This window comes from Engraulis encrasicolus, chromosome 5 (genome assembly GCF_034702125.1).
Source record: "Engraulis encrasicolus isolate BLACKSEA-1 chromosome 5, IST_EnEncr_1.0, whole genome shotgun sequence".
Lineage (NCBI taxonomy): Eukaryota > Metazoa > Chordata > Actinopteri > Clupeiformes > Engraulidae > Engraulis > Engraulis encrasicolus.
In genome coordinates, this window is record NC_085861.1 from 51,714,791 (window position 1) to 51,736,752 (window position 21,962).

At 44.2% G+C, this 21,962-nt stretch overlaps 2 protein-coding genes across 5 annotated transcripts in view; one reads left to right on the plus strand and one right to left on the minus strand.

Moving 5' to 3' along the window:
* Positions 1–13,931: 13,931 nt before the first annotated feature.
* LOC134448665 (cholecystokinin-like) lies at positions 13,932–16,263 on the plus strand. Its single transcript, XM_063198330.1, has 3 exons — positions 13,932–13,994; positions 15,056–15,398; positions 15,855–16,263. The coding sequence occupies exons 2-3, from the start codon at positions 15,056–15,058 to the stop codon at positions 15,989–15,991; spliced, it is 480 nt and encodes a 159-aa protein (XP_063054400.1). The 5' UTR covers positions 13,932–13,994; the 3' UTR covers positions 15,992–16,263.
* Positions 16,264–18,541: 2,278 nt separating this feature from the next.
* trak1a (trafficking protein, kinesin binding 1a) overlaps positions 18,542–21,962 on the minus strand; it is a 56,789-nt gene continuing 53,368 nt past the window's right edge. For all 4 annotated transcript variants that reach the window (XM_063199700.1, XM_063199697.1, XM_063199698.1 and 1 more), the window contains one exon: positions 18,542–21,369. In XM_063199700.1, the coding sequence (XP_063055770.1) occupies positions 20,472–21,369 (898 nt within the window). In that variant the 3' untranslated portion in view covers positions 18,542–20,471. The remainder of the gene's footprint in view (positions 21,370–21,962) is intronic.

Sequence of the window (21,962 nt, forward strand, 5' to 3'; positions counted from 1 at the left end):
TCTTACAAAAGGGTTTTTTTGCATGTGCTTTAGGCATCAATGGGTTAAAAAAGCAGCTGGGAGATGGAAAAATAAAAGGCTCATTGTGTATACACAGTAGCAGGTTTAGGCGATGAGAAATATGACTTTCACTGGTCGGTACCTGTGCAGCCCCCTCGTCTCTGCCAGTATTTGTCTTCCCATTCTGCTTCCTGATAATCACACAGTAATAAAGTCATTAGGACCGACGGTCAGTCCTAAACAACCCTCATAAAACCTACCTCTCTCATGGGAGTGTATTCATTTCCAAGGTATGAAAGAAAACACATCTTCATGTCATATTATATATGAAGAGTTCAGATGCAAAACCCCCTAAGTGCCTTTTCAGAAATGAATCTTAATTCATTTTTATTTAATACAAAGCTATCAAAATGCATATTTTTTCATTTTATTTCTGTAATATAACTATTTATATGTATTATCAAGTACATGAATGTAAACCAAACCAACAAATGGGTTCTCTAAAAATATAGAAGTGCATGTCTTCAGAAATGGAGTTAGGGGGTTTTGCATCTGAACTCTTCATATATTATCAAATCATATATTTATTTGATTGATTTGTTGGAAATGTCTAAAAGTCTGAAGTGAAATGTGTTACTTTCAATGTTATTGTACATGTGTGTAGTGTACATTATGTATGGTGACTATTAAAAGCATCCATATCATATTATCACATCATATCATATCATATCATATCATATCATATCATATCAGGTCCACTGATGCCAAGCTGCTAAGGACCCCCACCCCCCCGCAGAAGAAGATCGGCGACGCCGCGTTTGCCTGCTATGCGCCCAAGAGATGGAACACCCTCCCCATCGAGATCCGATCAGCCACCTCCGTCGACTCCTTTAAGAAGCAGCTGAAGACCCACCTCTTCATCCTTGCCAACTCCTAGCTGCCAAGACGTCATAGTGTCCCAGCCGCCGCAGCGCCCTTACTACTCGCAATCCAGCCCTGGCAGGGGGCTCCCCTAGGTGGCCGCTGGTCTCTGCCTGAGGTTTCTTCCTGACTACAGGGGGTCTTTTTTTCTCAGACCTCACTGAGCTTTTTTTCCCCCTCACAAACTATGAATCAAGCGAAAGGGAGTTTTTCCTCACCCCTGATGCCACCAGGGGCCGCACCTGAGCGCCCAATCTCTGTGTGACTATCTATGACTTATGATAGGCCCAGCCACTATGGACCTTACACATCTAAGAATCCTGGTCCTAACCTACGTTGACCTTATGACTCTACATTCTCTGTCTATCTCTTCTTCCTCTGCCTTCCTGCTTTTTCTGCCTCTCCTCTATACCTCTCCATTTAAATCTATCTCTCCTCTCCTTTTAAATCTATCTCTAACAATGTTTTTTCCCATTTGTTAAGCACTTTGAGTTACATGCCTTGTATGACACAGTGCTATACAAATACAATTATTATTATTATTATTATTATATATCATATCATATCATATCATATCATATATCATATCATATCATATCATATCATATCATATCATATATTATCAAATATCATCATATGAATATCATCAGTTATATTACTTGACTACTCATTTTGCAGTGTTAATTTTCTGATATGGTTAATATTTTTGTTTGGTTTAATTTGGATAGATTTCCTGTAAATAAACTCAGTTTTTTATCATCCTTTTAATATTTCCTCAAAAGCACAATTATGGTCGATAAATCATGGAGCTCACATCTCCTTCATGAATAAAGAGGGCAGAATGATTTCCTGTTGTGATTAGTATGACCTTGAAATGTACAGAGTGCACTTAATGAAAAAGATTGGCCATGACACATAGCATGCAATGACTTATTCATGCTTTTTCAGACACCCTTGAGAAACAAAACGCTGGAGAAACTCAGGAGATTTCTTGTTTTGTTTTTTGTTTCCCCCTTAACTCCACAAACCTCCTCTCACCTCCCATCTCCACGGGACTCACGTTTGAAGCCAGCTGACAGACCAAGAGCCTGTGGGCTTACTCTTGAAAATCGCCTTCAAATCCCGAGCAGAGCAATTTGATCCTTGTCTGTGCGATGTTCACTCTATCAGTAAACAATTCTGGTCACCCGTTGCCTTTGATTGACTTTCCCTCTCTGACTGGAGGGTATTCAAAGGGTAGGGAGGCTCGGCTCGGCTGTGGAAGAGGAATGGGGTGTCTGTCTGTTAGTTAGGACTCTGGGTCTCCCTCTCCTCCACTCTGGCTTCATTACACAGGTCCTGATGGATGTCCCCTTTGAGGGCCTCCTTTGAGGCGCAGCAGGCCACTGTATACACTGGTAACTCCTACAGTACCATACCAAGCACTCTGACACTAGCTGTCTGACGATCAGATGATGTAATGAGTACTCTGAAGCAGGGTCTGGTACAGTAGGGTGTGTGTGTGTGTGTTTGTGTTTGTGTTTGTGTGTGTTTGTGTGTGTGTGTGTGAGCGCGTGCGTGTGTGCGTGCGTGCGTGCATGCGTGCGTGCGTGCGTGTGTGCGTGTGTCACATGCACATGTGTTGTTATGTTTGGATCACAACATATTCCATTTTCTTTTGTTACAAATATATTTATGTCAACAATAACTTCAAAGTGGGGGCACACTATAAAGGGTGGAAAGACAACAGTTGTTTGTCTTTTTGCCTGCAAAGAAATAAAACAAATAAATTCAGATCCCATTCAATACAACACACATGATAAAACCATTGCATTCCAGCACTTATCTTTCCTTTTCAACAACCTGATCCCTGTCAAGGGAGGTTAGCCCAGACCCGCTTTACACAGGCACAGACATTTTATGTAGACACATTCTTTTTTTGTCAATTTGGTTGGACTAAATAAAGTTTATGTGACAGGACGTTTGCTTTGGGTCATCATTGTCCCACAGCTGCTGGAGATGCAGAAAGAAATGTGGCAATTGTAGTGAATGCACTTTTTCCTAACACATTTCATTACATAAAAAGAAGGTTGATTTCCTGAAATTTCTCAAACTCCAGTTGGGCAAGCTCTCAAATAAAAAAGAATGGCAAACCATGTCAGGGTCAGCCCATTTTTGACAATTTGGCTCCCTGACAAGTAACAATAATTACAGACAGTCTAGATACAGTTAGCTACTGTATCTCATCCACGCTATTGGTCCTGTTGGGCCTGACCTTTTATATACCGGTGACAAGAGAGAGAACGATGAAGGTCCCCATGTCACCACAGAAGAGGTATGAGACATCTGCACAAGCTTGGGGACAGACCAGATAATTGTGCTGTATCCAGAGGAGACGGAGCGGATGATTTGTCTCCGTACACTGAGTGATGTTTTCCTGGGGATAGAGAGGAAAGGAGGGAAAGAAGCAAGTGATAGTCAAGGTCCACGTAACTGGAAAATTAGGAGTGTGAGAGAGAGAGAGAGAGAGAGAGAGAGAGAGAGAGAGAGAGAGAGAGAGAGAGAGAGAGAGAGAGAGAGGGAGAGAGAGAGAGAGAAATGTCAGCACCTGCACATTTGTGGGGGAGATATCGATTAGGGAAGTTCCCTCAAACCTGAATGTGGCAGTTGAGGAAGAAAAAGACTCAGTGGGATATACTATAAACACTGACAGCAGTATGGGCACAGCTCAGAGAAGTCTACTGCATTACACGCTTATTCATTCTTTTTTTTACCTTTCCAGTAACTCATTAATGCACCATCAGCCCATCATTGGAACACTATGATTGTCACTGGAAAAAAAACTTTGCACAGGGCTTTTAGTTATACATACTTGCTCATTGTCATTGTGGTAACAGCTAACTTATAACCGGGTCTGTGTCTTACTGGGCCAAGCTGACACTTGTAGCCTGTAGCAGTGTGATCTGCGATGTACAATATCGATCCCATGCAGAGGGTATGTTTCACAAGCACCACCACATGCATCCTTTCTGTTCCCTTCTGTATATCTTTCCTCTGCATTGTCTGCATTGAAATAGCCTTTGAAGCTCACAGAATGTATGGTTACCCCTGACGAAGGAGAGAACTCTCTGATGGTTTTGTTTTGCCATGTACAAACTAGCCTCATGTGATTCATCCATAATTCATCAAAAAAGATTTCCAATACTACTAGTGCTTAGCACAGCTTGACCAGTACAGACCGACTCGTCTCTCAGCAGAAAAGCGCCATACTTCAGAGCAGGATGTGAGGAGCGAGGAGGAAGATTTGCTCATGATAGAACCTATTCATGGGGAGGACTGTCAAGATGGCCTGATGAGTACTTCAGGTTTAGCATGACATGGCAGAACTATCCTTAGCCGTGATGGGATGGATGTTGGTGACTTACAGCCCAGCCGTTTCCGATTTATGTCTGCTACAAAAGCATCAAGGCTTGCTTGCCCAGGCATAACTGTGTGTCTTTGCAAGTTTTTCCTCACACACATACACACATGTTAATATTGCATGCCTTAATGAGTGCATGATTCTCTCTTTGAAGAACAGAAAAAGCTACAGAGAGAAGAGGAGCGCATGGCAACAAATTGAATCGTTGGGAATATGGGAGCCACCAGTGGAACATAATACAGAAAACTCCCTCTTACGGGAGAGGAGTGAGGCAATGATGAAAGCCTTGCCCGTGCGTGAATCTCCAACTCACTCCAACACCCACCATCTCTGGAGGCATGTAATAATGCTGTGCCCATACCCCCTTGTGTCTACAAAACTGGGGTGCATTTCTGGAAAGCGTAGTTGCTAACTATGTTAGCTACTTTGTTGGTTGCAATGCAATTTCCCATTGGCAACTATCAAAGTTGCTAACTGCTAACAACTACGCATTCCAGAAATGCACCCCTGCTCTGCATTCATCCACCCACCCACCAAACACCTCCGCACCCCTGTGGATGACTCGGTTGGAGGAAAAGCTGTGCAGTATAGTATTGGCCACCTCTTGCACTCCGGGGGTGAAAGAGTAGGAGGTGTCAGCTGCATGCAGACTGTGAGACGTCTCTCTCTGCCCTTCTGGGAAAGAAAATGATATTGACACATTCCACAACGTGTTTAAATAGTCCTACTCAAATTTATTCCAATGACAAGAGTTCAAGTTCCTAGTGCATAAATGCATAATCTTATCAAAGCACAGCAAAGATGACACATCTAAATCTAAATATCTAAATCTAAATCATATCTCATATGTATATTCTTATGAGGAAACTATGCACTGATGGTGGATGAAATGCATCTGCAGTGGACACATTTAAGTTGATGATTACTTTTACTCACAGTCAGAGTTGTCTTTCATATGTTCCTGTAAGGAGATACAGGAGATGTCAATAAGTTTTGACAATATAAGTCAATGAAACACTTCTTCTTCTACCCCTCTATATGGGCTCCAGATTCAGTATCTGTATTCACTAAGCAGGATGAGTGGAAGTATAGCTCTGACAGCTGTGATATATGTGAAATGATCCTAGCCGCCTGCAACACACACACAGCTGGGTGGAGGTGGACAGGTGAGAAGTCTAAATAGCGGCACCTGGAAATGAGTGTGTGTGTGTGTGTGTGTGTGTGTGTGTGTGTGTGTGTGTGTGTGTGTGTGTGTGTGTGTGTGTGTGTGTGTGTGTGTGTGTGTGTGTGTGTGTGTGTGTGTGTGTGTGTGTGTGTGCGCGCGCGTGTGCGTGCGTGCGTGCGTGCGTGCGTGCGTACGTGTGTGTGCGCATGCATATGGATGCCTGCATGTGTGCGTGCGTGCGTACGTGTGTGTGTGTGTGTGTGTGTGCCTGTGTGTGCGTGCCTGCGCATGTGCAATCACTCTATCCCTCTGCCAGCTTTTCCACTCCAAAAGTGTCCAAAAGAGATCACATTTTAATTCAACGCACACTGGAGTGGCATCCGGCTCTGTGAAGAGTGGCACTGCATGGTGAGAGTGGCTGGCGCAGGCAGGCAGACAGACAGACAGAGCAGCTGGGGAGGGAAGAGAGAAGAGAGAGGGATGTTTCGTGAGGGAGCGAGCGAGCATCTCAGGAGAGCCAAAGGGTGGGCTGCCTGCTCGACAAGAGCAATAGTTGGGGCCTGGCAGGTTTTTCCTGAGGCACTGAGTTGTCATGTGGCAAAGCACGGCTCGCCTGAATCTGGTTTATGAGCTGGGCATTGAATACAGCCTGCTTCAGCACCACGGACAGCAACAATTACACACGCCACACCCATGAGATATACACAATAAATCATTAAACGATTACTTATTATGACACACGTTTATTATTAATATGCCTCTGCCTGAAAGCCCCGCAGGCATCACTGTTCTCCAGTTGTCTGGCTGTACCTGAGTCTGTAAGTCTGTGCCAAAGGTTTGTGTTTTTTACTGTTCCATTCCACTAAACAGCCTTTGGACGTTTTTATAAATGTTATAACAACATTTACATTAATTACTGAAATGACCTGTATTACTGTGAAGGTAGAGCCAGTTGATCTGAGGTACAGTATGTGTATGTGGCCAAAAACAGAAAGACAAGCGGTGGACCAAAATCTTGATAAAGGTCAGTACACTGGTCCTGGCCTGATAATCTGGCATACAGAGCATCTTCCCAGTGGGCTGACAGTCCTCAGGGTCTGCAAACAATGCTGCAGTTTAGAGGGAGCAGCCCATTAGTCCATCTTCTGTAAAGAGTGTTTGAGTGTTGTGATGGACTGGTCTAAGCCTAAAATGCCCAGGCAGTTTTATGGTCCAAGACCAGTCCTCCAGTACTGATAGATGCTCCCATATGTGCACGATGGTTCAGACATGTTCTCCTTCATCAAAGTGCTACGTATATTCAACATGACCCATTGATGAAGTGTATTGTAGATTGCAGCTTCTTACTTCAGGTTGCCTGTCGTAGACTCTAACTGAGGAAAATTGGTGTGTCATCAAGATCAAAAGGCCTCAGCTGCTGCAGTCTGTTTGACAGCAGTTCTTAGTTCAATATGTAGAGAGTTGAAATGAGCACTCGTGGTGTTAAAAATGGTAAAATGGTGTTGGTCCCACTCTCTAAGTGTTGAATGAACACTGCACCATTAGCTGTGCGATCCACAGGCCACAGAACAGAGCATCTCTCCACGCCCATGATATCAAGGCTGGCTGCTTTGCCCTGTCCAGTAACCTCAATTTCCTCTTTGAATAGTGGCTGAGACACACGAGCTGTAATGTGCTTTTGTTGTCTTTCGAAAGAAGACTGTGCCACTTCAAGCATTACTCGAGTCAATTATCATAGTGCAGCCCATCCACAAACGAGCCCATTTCACTTTTTTTCCTCAGATTTTTTTTTTCAGTGGAACTCCCCACAGTCACAGCTCTTAATTGGTTATGTAACTGAGGAGCAGAGTATATGGACTCTTCCAGGAATTGGATGTCACTGTGTAGGAAACACTTTCACTGGAGAGGTTAGTTGTTACTCAATAGTCCTCTGTTGCCACAGAATGATTTATCATCATTTCTCACGTGATTCCGTATTGAGAGACGATTAAACCTGTACCTGGTAGAGTGAATATTCCGCATTTACTCATTAATAAGAGGCCTCATTTGTCTGATTGTCTTTTAAAAAACATTTTTGGGGCATTTTGCCTTTATGTTGAGACAGGACAGTGAAGAGATGACAGGAAGGGAAGGCATAAGACCCGGGCTGAATCGAACCTCGGTCAGCTGCATAGCAGACGAGTACCCTACAGTTAGCGCCACGGTAGGGCATGTTGTCTGATTGTCTGTATGGTCAAGCACACCTCAAATTCTATAAATCTATCTCTTATCTATTTAAAAATGACCTCAATTCCGATGCCTGAAGCAGATTGTTGGGTTACATACGTGCATTAAGAGTGATCTTAATTTGAGTCAGTCAAATTACACATTTGGGGAGAACAAAGAAACCTTTAATACCATTTCTGTAGTAAATATATTTATAGCTACGTACATGGAAACATGTTTTTTTTCCCTCCATTCCTCCCCAAATGATAATGCATCATCACCTCAAACTCTACTCTGTTCCTATCAGTTCATAGAGTGTCTAGGTGAGGTTCCTCTTGGTACCCTGGCCACAATGACCACCCAAATTGTTCTGCCCTGCCCCACGCCACACACTAGCCCTCTCCTCTCCTCTCCTCTTTCCTCCCCTCTCCTCTCCTCTCCTCTCCTCTCCTCTCCTCTCCTTTTAAACTTCTCCTCTCCTCACCTCTCCTCTCCTCACCTCTCCTCTCCTCTCCTCTCCTCTTTCCTCCCCTCTCCTCTCCTCCTATTGTGTGAGTCGAATATGACACTCATCAAACATTGAACACTCATAGAGTTGTTTGCACTCTTTAAGCATTGAATTAGCACTGCTTCATTTCCTGTGTAGAGTGTCTGGGGGAGGTTCTGGGTCCCTGACCGCCCTGACCGCCCAAATTGTCCAGGCTCCCTCTGACTGTCACATTCTCAAAGCATGCCAATGCTACCCATGATGGGAACAACAGCGCTGTGGAAAAAAGGGCCACAGTCTGCCTGACTCAGGCTCTCCAGATAATTGCAACACTCATAATCCTGCACTCTGTACCCACTCCAAAAGATGGGCCCCGCCACAGAATCATTTATTGAATAATGTTTTTTTTTTTTCTCCTCCTCCTCGTCCAATGTGCATGCAGCAGGGATGGGATTGTTGTTCCTCATGTGATTTCATCTAATCATTTTAATATGATTGCACAATAAGAATGAACCCCAGCCTTGTTTAGGTATCATGTGGGCGGCTGGCCCTCATGTGAGTGGGGTGGGTGGCAACTGAAGGGAGCGTTCCAAAATCTTACCGCAGTTGGGAAACTATCTTATGTTGACCATAAGAATGATTTCTTATAAAACAAAAAGTGTATGGGATTGTCCAACATGTTTTGGTATCTAGAAGCATCAGGAAGCCAACATTATTTTGGACAATTCCAGGCTCCCAACGCTGTGGGAACAGTTTGGGGTGTGCGTCCTTCCTCTTCCTCTTAAATACATGGATTACAGAGTATGGTATGGATGAACTTGACTAGCCGGCACAAAGCCCTAACCTGAAACCAATAGAACACCTTTAGGATGAATTAGAGCGGAGACTGAGAGCCTGGCTTTCTGAACCAACACTGGTGTATGACATCACCAATACGCTTGAAGAATGTGCAAAGAGTCCAAACACTCCTTAACCTCATAATTTATGTAGAGCTACTCCTATATAAATTCATTGGGGTCATAAATTACCCCACTTGATCATACTAGTCGCTAAAACAGCCTGGTCACTTGATGGTTAAAACATGACTCCATGCTACATTTCTGACCCTTACTGTATGGATTACAATACACTGTCACAATCTCCTTAAGACTGGGGACATGAAATGCAACTAAATTCTCCCATTTCTGAGCTTTCTGTTAGTCATGGCATTCGCTGCATACGTTTATAGGAAAAGGAAGAAGCCTTTTTAATTCTTCCCATCCATCTACAGCCCTTTTTAGAGGGCAGTGCATATTTAGACACATTATTTTACGCTTGTGTCAGAGACGTGTTTCAAGCCAATGCTGTCTCCAAGTCAGCTGAATGAATATTTCACCACCAAGGAAACAACAGCCTCAAGACCTTTTCCTTTTCAATAAATGTGTTTGTTGTTGTGTGTGCTTTCCTTTAATTCAATTGTTGCGATATTTCACATGCTGTCAACAAAAATGTTATGACCAAAGGATGCTTCGTTGTATCGTAGATGAAAGTAGACAGTTTGCATGAAATTGAATACTTTAGCCATCAAGATATGTCTCATCCATGTGTGTACATATCGCTCAAATTATTTCAACATTTGATCTCTTTGTGTGCTCAAGAATGATAGTTTTGAATAAGCTCAAAAAATTATCGTATCAACTATGTGAGATTTACATTTCTGAGGTCGGTCAACATGTTCAGCATACGGTAGGCTATATTCCATGTTTCCTATAGGCCTGCTATTGCTTTTGGAAACACACAATTTATGACAGCATCTGAATTATTCAAAAGTACATATTCCTCTGAAGCGGGGCAAGAAAACCCAGTTGATCCAACACATGTGTTAATGAATTACACCTTGTGTGTGTGTGTGTGTGTGCGTGCATGCGTGCGTGCGTGTGTGTGTGTGTGTGTGTGTGTGTGTGTGTGTGTGTGTATATTTATGCAATTTGTATGTGTGTGTGTGTGTGTGTGTGTGTGTGTGTGTGTGTGTGTGTGTGTGTGTGTGTGTGTGCGTGTGTGCGTGCGTGCGTGCGTGCGTGCGTGCCCACTGAGAGAGTGTAGATTATGGTAAGTGTGGTGGTGGTTCTCCAGTTGAAGTGTTCATGTGTGTACCTACCTGTACAGTGGGCTGGAGAGGCTGTAATGAGAGTGGTGGTGGGCTTTTGTCTTCCATAGCTCTAGTGTCCACTAACACAGAACGGTCGGGGACAACAAATGAAACAGTGTGTGTCCACACACAGATCCTCCTCCTCATCTCACACACACAGAGTACAATGCTTTTTTTTTTTTTTTTTAAGGAGGGGGCAGTCTGTATGCTTGCATGATGTACATATTGATAGTACTCAAAGTAGCATCACTGTGCACAACCACTGTCCAGGTGCTGGTGATGTGCAGTAAAAGTAATCCATGTACCTGATGAAGCAACAGCGAAACGCATTGTTCAACAAATAAAACTACCAGCAAAGAATACCAGTGTGTGGTGATTCATCCTTCCTTTACTTGGTACATAGCAATAGGCTTACATGCACCGCACGGCAAGCAAAGCCTATAGTATAGAATATAACTTCAAAACGTCAATGCAACTTGCATCTTAATCTTTTTCGATGTTATTGCACTTTTTACAACCCTCATTCATGCTAATGTAACACATGTAACAAAGTATAATCCAAAGTGACTTGCAGTCAGAGTATGGGTTACAGTGTCCAGAGCAATGTGGGGTTAGGTGCCTTGCTCAGGTGCACTTCAGATAATAACTTCCAGTTAGGGTGGGATTTGAACCAGCAACCCTCTCTAATAGACCAACGTCCTAACCATTAGACCACAGGTGTCCGTTTCATGCAACCCTATGATACAGTTGAAATTTTCTAGAGCATTTTATGATGGACATATACACTCATGACAAGGAACATAAAATCGCAACCTCTGAAGCATAGAGCAAGGTAAACCAAGATGAAAAAGTAACATTCAAATCATTGATCCGTTTGTAATTTAGGTCTAAATTTCACAATAACTTCTCTATTAGTAATAATATGTTGAGGAGACACTTAGGAAATCAGACCGCTAATGAATTCCGAAGATGCGCAAATTCCCCAAACACACCTCACCTCACTTCATCTTCAAGTCCTCATTTCCGCATCATGTCTTTTAGCTGATACGGACACCAACTTGAGTGGTGCTGCCGGGGTTGTGACTCTATCGAAATGCAATTTAGTGCCAATCGCTTTCATCTTGAGCACATGGTAATTAGTCGCAGCACATGGTGATTTAGTTTGACACATAGTAATTAGGCTGAAACCGATGTACCTACCACATTTTCACATTTACACATCAGTGCTGCTCCGTTATATGGTCACTGTCACCAAGCTTCGTATCACTGGTGGAGTCCAGCTCATGACATGACAGTATGCTTTTATTCAAAACTACTTACAGTTATTGCAGGATATTGGTTACAATGATTGTACTGTATGGTATCAATGTTAGGTGACTTGATCAAGGGCACATCAGATGAACACATTCTTTCCTACTGGTAAGGGTAGGGTTCAAACCTACAACCCTTCAATCTAAAGGTCAACTCCCCAATCCAAGCAGCTAATAATCGACACCCTAACAATCATCATCATAAAAGCTTCAGGTTGTTAGAGTCTGTGTAATGATTTTCCACTTTTCCACCGCTGGTGTGCATGTATCCAATAGTCACCATGTTGGACGGGGTCATAAACACCATGCCACCTGTAGCAACAGACCGAGGAAGGTCACAGATTATTATTCCGTGCCTGTCGCTCACACTCTCAGCCTCCCTGTCCTCTACGTCTTCATCACGCGTCATCTCTGAGGGGCTCTTTGGCAGTCAGGAGCCTGCCGCTGGCGGTAGCAAGGGTGGCCTCTGACCGGACGCTAATCCCCTGCTGATGAGGGTCTTCCACAGGTACGGACTAAAGGCCTCCTCCACCTACGTGAGGGGGGGAAGTTAATGAAGAGTTCAGATGCAAAGCCCTTCCACGTACCTTTTCCAGAAAGCTTTAGGGGTTCATTTTCAAATAATAGTAATCTCCATAAAAAAAATTAATTTAAATATTTAATGTTATGTGTATTGTCAAATATCACAATTCAAGCCACCTTAACAATTAAGGTTCACATAGACTACTATAAACATGCAGCTCATCATCAGAAACACATTGACTGGGCTTTGCATCTGAAGTCTTCTGAACACTTCATGTGCTCTCTGACTCTCCACTCACCTCACGTTAGCACTTCAAGAGCGCACAAGATCCCCCCTCTTCAAAGCTGCTGACATCACCCTGAGGCCCTGTGTTTTCCTGAAGTTACACAAAGGGAGAAGAAGACCACTTGGGGATTACCTAAGTCATTTACCTTGGTGTGAACTTCCAACCACCTGGGGATGACGCCCGCCTCGTTCCTCTCTTCATCCCAAGTCACTGGTTGATTAGATAGTTTATCATAGCTGCTGCACAACCTTGTTAGCCCAAAGAATATACTCTCGAAAATTGGACAGATTTTCCATCCTGATGTCAGATGGGGATTTTTTTTTTAGTCTCAAAATGATGGCATGGCATGGCATGACTATGTTGGCATGGCATGACTATGTTGGCATGACGTATGACACATGTGATGTCATCTGTTCTTGGACGACTAGGATAAGAGTGCCTGATGTAAGAGGTGATAATGTCGACAAATCCTTCAGATTTGTTTTTAATGTATCCTTTATTTTTCCAGGGTGGAGACAGTTGTCTATTTTATTTGTCTAAGTCTCTTCACATATACTCATAGCAAAAACCTTACAGAATACAAAATTTGATATGTGGGGGAAAAAAAGAAATAAACACTTTAATAGTGTGTCATATAGTAAGTAAGCACTCATACGCATTCCATGTTGCATTGCATGGAGGGAACATGCGTGCCTTGCTCATATGTGAGGAAGATAAGGAATGGACCACTATTATATAGGCCTACTGTACTAGATCTTCTTCATATGGACTGTGTCAGGTTCACTGCTGGACCACATCTTGACAGAAAGTGAAAACCCAGGACAGTTGGAATGCAGTGGAGTGAAACTGGAATAAATAAGGACCCCCCCCACCCCAACATTTTTCACACATTGAGTGTATCACAGCTGTCTGAAGTTGTACACTAATTGGTTTCCGGATTATTTGATGCAGACTAGACTAGTACTAATTGCATTCAAATGAAGTAAACCACTTCAAATCTTGAAAATTGAAAGCCTAAAAGCCTCAGCCCGAGCCTCTGTGTTTATTTAAGACGCTGGGGACCTGAGGTCAAAATATAATATAATATAATATAATATAATATAATATAATATAATATAATATAATATAATATAATATAATATAATATAATATAAGAGTATTATTTACAACATCATGCAAGTCTCTGGAAATAGCCTCTGTGCTTAAGGAAGTGACATGACAGTCTTGATGTGTCCAAATATGGAGGTACGTAGGTCTGACATTAGTTAGGTCAATGAAGTATTTGTGCATATACGTGTAAGCATGAGTGTGTGTGTGCCTGTGTGTGTTGCCGTGCATGTTTTTCTGTGTGTGCATGCATGTAGAAGCCTATCCATGCGTCAGAGCTGCGCAAACACTCGGTAGGCAGACCATACAAACCCCCACCCACCCCTCCCCTCCCATCCCCCCCTCGCCAGTATAAAACAGCCGGCCCCTACTCTTTACCCTGAAGTTTCTCATTCACTCGTTCAGAGGACAGGGTGAAATTCTCTCTCTGCTCTGTGGCTTTCTGCTCAGCACAGACTGAAGGTAAGATGATCTTTTGAGTGAGCATGCTTGCGTGCGTCTTTTGTATGAGCAGTATATTGTAGTATTTTGTGGGATATTTGTACCTACTTTATTGGGCCATTTCTGGTCTGAATTATATCCTTTTTTACTATTGTTATTTTGTGAAGCCAATCTATTGTTTTGGAGCAATTGGCATTTGGAATATGTGAATGAAATTAGATTTTTACTGTACAAAAACTGAAAATGTCTAGACAAAGACAAACACAAGAACATGTGAAATTAAACTGAGAACACTTCTTTTTTCTGGAATGATTTGGTACCCTAGAATTCCAAACGTATATTTTACTATTATAGGTTTTTGCATGAATCTGAGAACGTTTATTTTTTTCTGGAATGATTTGGTACCCTAGATTATGGGTTTTTGCGTCATATTAATCTAGGATGCCATTGCAAAAGACTACCATTTTGGTTATGTACTGTGTAGTGGGAGATGCTGGATATCATGACCGGAACCGAGAGCGGCATTCTCAGCTCTTCCTGTGATGATATAACCAGACCCATTTCACACAGGTCCCCTGAGACCCCAGGGGGGGACGACTTACACCGAGCACAATTAGAGGCATCTTGCCCTTTTCAATAATTAATCTCAATGAACTGATCGTTCCATAATGAAGAACAGGTGTCAACGGGGTAATATCTCCAATAAAGACCATATTATGTGGCACAGGAGAAAAGAACAATGGTTCTCCACAACTAATATGCAGTTATATTAGTGATTATCCAATCTGCAATAACATGTATGGCATCTTTATTGCTTACTGTAAAAATTCAGGCGGCGCGATCACAACATGCCTTGTAATCCAGTTTTAACTCTGGTGATTCATCCTTTCACCATTATAATGTGACTGACTAAACATTTATCTTGCTGTGTGTGTGTGTGTGTGTGTGTGTGTGTGTGTGTGTGTGTGTGTGTGTGTGTGTATCTGCATGTTTGTATATGTTTGTGTGTGTGTGTGTGTGTGTGTGTGTGTGTGTGTGTGTGTGTGTGTGTGTGTGTGTGTATGTGTGCGCTTGCATTGCAGATGAACGGTGGCATGTGTGTGTGTGTGCTGCTGGCTGCTCTCTCCAGCAGCGGTTGCCTGGGGCTCCCAGCCCACCCCCCACAGGAGGACGAAGGGCACGCCCGTGCTGCCGGGGCCGGGGCCATCTCCATCTCCCGGGCAGAGGCTCCCTCCTCCTCCTCCTCCTCCTCCTCAGCAGCAGCAGCAGCAGCAGGCGCTGTCCACAGGCGTCACGCCCGCTCAGCCCCCTCCTCCAGTGGAGGTGCCCTCCTGCCTTTCACCAAAGCCTCCATGGAGGACGAGGAGCAACAGGACCCCCGCACCAGCCTCAACCAGCTCATCGCCACACTACTCGCCAGGAAAGGTGAGCCCGGCCCGGCCCGGCCCAGCTGGCTGCACACACATGCAGTACAGGATGCGCACACACGCACCACGCAGATGCACGCGCGTACACGTGTGACTCCAGCACACAGTTAATTTTTACATTTATTGTATTTGGGAAAGCCAGGTTATAGACAGACTACAGAAGCCTGTATGACATATAGCATAATAGGATATAAGACGAGTGAGAATAATCAAAGGAATGGCAACCTGAAGAGAACATATAGACATGTAGACCCATGACACCAAAGATGTCAAAAAGCCAAACTCGAGCTCATGACCAGATTTGCTGTGAAACGAATAGAAGTAGCTCTACATCAAACTACAAAACAGGTTTTGTGCCTTTTGATTATTTATGTTTTTATTTCATTTTATTGCTTACATGAGACAGAAAAAAATTAACAAATGAAGTAATCATCCTAATGTTTGCGTTCTTCAGGTGCTGCGCGCAGAAACTCTGTGCTGACTAGCAGAGCCAGCGGGCCCGCAGCGAGCCACCGGATAAAGGACCGCGACTACACGGGCTGGATGGACTTTGGCCGGCGGAGCGCGGAGGAGTATGAGTACTCCTCGTAAAAGAAACACCCACCGGCCCGGCGACAACCAACCCCCATCATCCACAACTAACCGACTTGTACAGGAGCAGAGAATCGTCACATTTTGGTGTCTCGGAAATCATTGTGTGAAAACTCTATTTGCGATACATTCGATGTAAATTTGTTTGTACAATGAATATGATGCAATATAAATATGAGTGGACATACAGACTTTTGCATAAAAACGTCGTGAGAATGTTTATTATTTTTCACGTGTGTTTCATGCTTTGCGTCCGACATATACCTTGTGCATTGGCTGATAACCATCTCAAAGAAACAGGCTCCAACAATGGACATGGCTGGTGATGTGAGATTATCAGTGACCCGGAGTCTGTTAGGCTTCTGATTTCCCTTTATAAGAAGCGCTCACTGCAAAACAAATAACGGAGTGTTGATTGACCAATATGTGTGAAGAAAATAAGATTAACGATCTTCAATGTGACCAGTTCGCGCTTATTGACCATTTGCAGCAGCTGCACCCAGCGCTAGCATTAAAGGTGGACAAAATAAAGACTCGACTGGATCTCATTCTTTAAAGCGGGCTCGAGGGATAGGTCGCTGAGAACATAATAGCCTCGCTCACTAACCAGTTGTACCACGTGAGACAACACGATGGCACGGCAACAGGGCGTGATCACCACACTTACCATTACAACGCCCCATTAACAGATGCTGTAGGCATTTGAACAGGGCGCACGGAGGCCTATTTTGGGGAAACAAAGCACGGGAAGGTAGCACATAATCGCACAGGTGCTCAACAATGACAGGGCTTTTTTATTCTGTCTAACAATAAAACGCATGACTGTGTGCAAACGGAGAGCGAACGAGACCGTATCCTGGGCAATTATGTAGCCTATCCACAACAATAAGCCAGGAGACACATGTGCAGCCCAATTTCTGCACCTTGAACCTCGGCAATATAATTGTTTAAGCTGTGCAAAATGCAGCTGATGATGGGTGTTTGAAACACAATACATACATAGTCTAAAATGTGAATTAATTAATTGCATCAATTCCGCAAAACTACCCATGTGCGCTGTAGGCTATTTTAAGACATCCATACCCTACCATTAGCACCTGGCCATGCAAAGGAAGAATGGTTCGAAAAACTAGCCACGGAGTGCAAAACACCAAACCTATTCGCATGCCTCTCTGGCTGATGCTCTAAATAGCCACGTTTGTGAATTTTGTATTCACTTGACTTGTTGTGAGCTTTGGATTTCAAGTGCAGGAGCTGCGCCTGGAGGTTAGTGTGACATGGAACATCGTGGAATTTTAAGCAAAGACACTTTATTTTTAATATTTCGACAACTGCTTAGGCCCTTAATTATAGGCACCCAAAGAGCCTCACCTGTCCTTACGGGACACTCTTCTTTCAGGCCGTTACATTTACTTTTTGGTTCTTCTTCGGTGTATGCTAATGAGTCTAGAAGATCGCCATCGCTTGATCGAGCCGTCAGCTTTGAACTTATGCGGGGGTTGCTTCATTACGCGCTCGTGCGCACACACACTCTAAGCGCACGCCTCCGCAAGAAACACCAGTAAAGGACTTAGGCGAGAAGGCCATGCATGGTTTGAACTTGGACGAGTCACCCTGGCAAAGTATGCAATGACTTGCAAGTTCAAGAATTAATATGAGATGTTAGAGAAGTGAAGTGCATAGCTAAAAGACTACCCCCTTAAAAAAAGACCTATTGTAGCTGCAGGGACAGTGCAGTGTCCATTGAGTTGGTAATAGGCAGTTGGATATCCATCCGTAAAAGCTCCTTCTTGATAACATCCTACACATTACTTTGGTTAGAAAATAAAATCTCGACAGACAGAAGTGTAGGGCTGTTGTACACAATGGAATCTGAGGGACCTTGGCCAGTTCATCTTCTGCAAAGTACACCTCCAATACCTAGAACATTTCCATATATGGGAACAGCATAACTCGGGTCAGTGGGGGGAAAAAAATACAACATTCATTATGATACTAACTGATAAGGAAGGGGGAGGGATTGACTTCAGAGTGCCAGATTCGAACCTGGGTTGCCATGAGCAAAGTTAACCATTTTGATCAGGTGTGTTAGTGCACTGTACTACAGCACTATCAAACATGTCTTTTCTCAGCCAAATCATCTACACATGTAAACAAAACTCAGTGTACTGTGGATATTTTGTTAAGAAAGTTGGTCTTGGGGTCAGAGGGTAGTCGGATCAAATCCCCAAGCTAACCATAGTGTGTGTGAATGAATGGTCTCTCTTCATCCATGCCCGAAGTGCCCCCAACCCACCTTGCCCCACATTGCTCCAGGGACAATAACGGATACCCCATTCCTAACTACCAATAAGACGATTTGGATAGAAACGTCAGTAACGTCACTAAACATGAATGTGTCATTAATGAGTCCAAGAAGCACGGTAGACATTACAAGCACTGTATTATCGTTTCTTCCTGAGAGGCCTTTGAACGACCTGATGGATTTCTGCCGAGCAGACACTCATGCATGTTTAACTAGAAGACAACAGAGGGTGACAAGGGAAGAAGTCATATGACATTGGATTTTATTGATCACTGTATCTGACAATGCTTCTTGGGGTGTCAGAACGACGTGTACATCTCCCTTTAACGCCTTCCAGCAGTTATTCATATCTTTCCACTTCCTTCTAGTTTGTTGCCTGTTTTCGTTTTTTAAAATAGAAAAATAGCCAGACTAAACTCATTGCATAATTTACCATTTACAAGTGGCATACTTCCCTTTTGTGTGGTACAACATATTAAAACTGCCATGTCAACGTTTCAACAGTAAATTTGCTGCGGTACATTCAAAAAACACACATTCAAGTTACATGATGGTTAAGTGCACACACGCCATACTCAGCAGATACATCCAAGTTTTTCTTCCCACAAAACAAAATATTAACAGACAAAAAACAATATATAATGAAATATGGATGTACATCAATGTGGCACATGTGCTGAGGTTTCATACCTTGAGAAGCAGTCTTGCTTATTTATAGTTCATTAATTCCCCAAACACTAAAAAGTCAGAAGCATACAGTATATTCTGGTTCAGTGTTAATGCCAAGAAATTACCTTAAAATCTCAGGCACTAGGACAATGCTCTTAGGGCCACGATGAGAAATGCATTATTACCTATGTAAAGCGTATATATTGTTCAGTTTGTGCACAGTAATCACACACTGAGGTGATGATACATGAGTCCTGCACACTCTTGGCCAAGGCACCGCAGCTCACCACAACACTGACCCCTGGTGGTCTGGTCTGGAAATGTTTGTCAAATTGCTGAAGTGTGCATCGTTTCAGGATTCAAGTCACAAACTCTAGGTTTTAGAACTGATTTAACTTCATTTTATACAGATAATGTGTTTGCACACATGAACACACATACACACCCTTATAAATTAGGTTGTCAGTTAAAAAAACAGAAATAAATGAGAAATCGGTATGAATTGCTTTGTCAATCAGAAAGCACAATCATTCTCATCAGTCATACATAGAGTTAAATTCATGTTATCTTACTCTATTGAACCACTGAATTTGAGCCTTCAACTGAAAATAAGGGAAGCAACAAGGTTAGTGGTCAACACAAACCACTTGCTTTTTAAATTTAGGAACACATTAATATTTAGGACGTCATCCTCGAAATAATTTGGTTTAAGTTAGGGGCCAAGATCTAGCCTTTTCAAGCTTTTCAAGGGCATTGCGCTTATCTAATTTGTCTCAAGTCATGGCCTACTGTCTCTCTCCTTCAGAGCTACAGATTGCACTAGGGATGTTAGAAGTATGGTTTCAACTACTTGACTTTAAACAAACACTCACCTGAATGCAACATTGGATGAATTAAGGTGCTTTATCGGCAACGTTTTCCCCCTAATGCGGGGAGGTATTTAGTTCTTGCCCCGGAGAGGGTAAGGACATAAGGTTTTATTAGTAGGACACAGTGCTGAAGCCCCAGATTGAAGAGAAGAGTCTGGGGCAAAAATAGAGAGAGGAAGTACAGCGAAATGTCTTCCGGGACCCACCACAGTTGCCTTCATCATTCAGAAAAGAGAAACAAAAAAGTGCTTTTATAAAAGTAAATGACCACTGTGTCGTGATCTCTGTGCCAATTAATTACACACCAAGTAATGACGCTACATGAAGCTGTGCCACACCCCTGACTTAAAACAGTACTGACGCAACTGTATCGTGGGTATAGATAGACGCAACTCGTTGCACAGACTCAAATGAAGGACTCAGGGCTCACTTGTACAAAAAAAAACATCTGTCCAAGCAGCCCCACCACACCCCCTACAGGCACAGAGTGGATTTGTCACAAAAGGCAAAACATTCTAGCATCCTGTATACACACATCGGGTCCTGCACGCTCACACATACAGCACACACACGCTTAAACGGAGGTTTAACGGATGACATTGATGGGAGGGGTCAAGGGAAGAAAAAAGGCTTTCATTCAGTCGTGGTTCAGGCTAGTCTGTTTGGGTAAGTGAGGTGGGGGCAGCAGCAGTTCTGTTCCACCGTCAGGCCCCAGGCCTTTCATAGCCATACTAGCCCCCACCACCGCCGGGTAGCTGCGATTGCGGCGCATGCCAACGTTCAGCACAGGCAGGGCTGCGATGGGGCTGGTGACCAGGGGGTGGCTACCGGGAGCCCCGGGTCTGTGCAGGCCGCCGCAGAAGGGCCCCAGGGTCATCAGGGCACCCCCGGGGCCGGGGGAAACCCCCAGGCACTTCACCTTGTCCAGCAGGCGGAGATTGTGCACACTGCTGCTGGCTGCGTCCGTCTGGCACTCCGTTGAGTCTGCTGCAGCGGCGCCAGCTTCTGCTGCGCTCTGGTGCTGCGCCTCCGCCTTGCGCACCTCCTTCAGGATGGAGCTGGCCGGCTTGGAGGTCAGGAACGTGTCGTAGGGGGGTGCTGAGGGGCTGTAGTGGAAAGGGGGGTCAGCGACCGGGCTGATGACCGGGCGCGGCGCTTTGGCCCTGCGGGTGGGCGAGTTGGGGGGCGTGGAGGGGAGTGCGTCAGTCGCCAGCCCGCGCCTGGGGTCCGTGATGACGGTATGCTGCGGTGGGTGGCCAGGGAGAGCCGCATGGACGCCCTCTGCTGGAACGGAGGCCACGCGGTCCCAGCTGCACGGGTCGTAGACGCCGGCGGAGATGCCGTGCTCCTGCAGGCGACGCACCAGGCCCAGTGAGGTGCTGGTGGTCTTGGTGGAGTCACGCAGGTTGGTGAAGGACTCGGCCTGGACCAGGCTGGGGCGGCGCGGCGTGCAGGGGCTGGGGGAGGCCGGCGTGGAGGAGGAGCAGCGCAGCAGGAGGCCGGAGGAGGACAGCACACACGAGGAGGACATCACACTGGGGGAGGGGAGGAGAGAGGAGAGGAGAGGAGAGAGGAGAGGAGAGGTGAAGGAGAAGAGAAGATGGAAGGAAGGAGGAGAAGAAGAGATCCAGAGAGGAGGAGAACAGGATAGGAAGAGGAAAGGGAAGGATTGAGGAGAAGAAGAGAGAAGGAAAAGAGCAGAGGAGGGAAGAAGAGGAGAGGAGTATAAGAGGAGTGAAGGGAAGGAAGGATGGAGGGAGACCAGATAGGAGAGACATTTTATTGTGAGAACGTTGCAAAGAAGACAGAACCTGTGTTTAATCAGACTCAAATGTGCAGTTAAAACTAAACATGCTGATATATACATGGATCATTTCAGTTGTTATGTTGTTGTTAGGAGGGGGGCATGTCTTGGGAGTGAGCCATTATAAGACACAATAGCTCCCAATTTTGTGCAACAGCTCCCAACTGGGTAATTATGTTTTAACAATCAAAAATAAGCGATGCATAGAATCAGCTTAAAAGTCATTTATATTCATAGCATGCATGTCATTTTTTAGCTTCACTTCATAGTGGTGGGCCTTTGTGTCAAGGCCATGTAATTTTATATTCCAAACTAAAAAAGGAG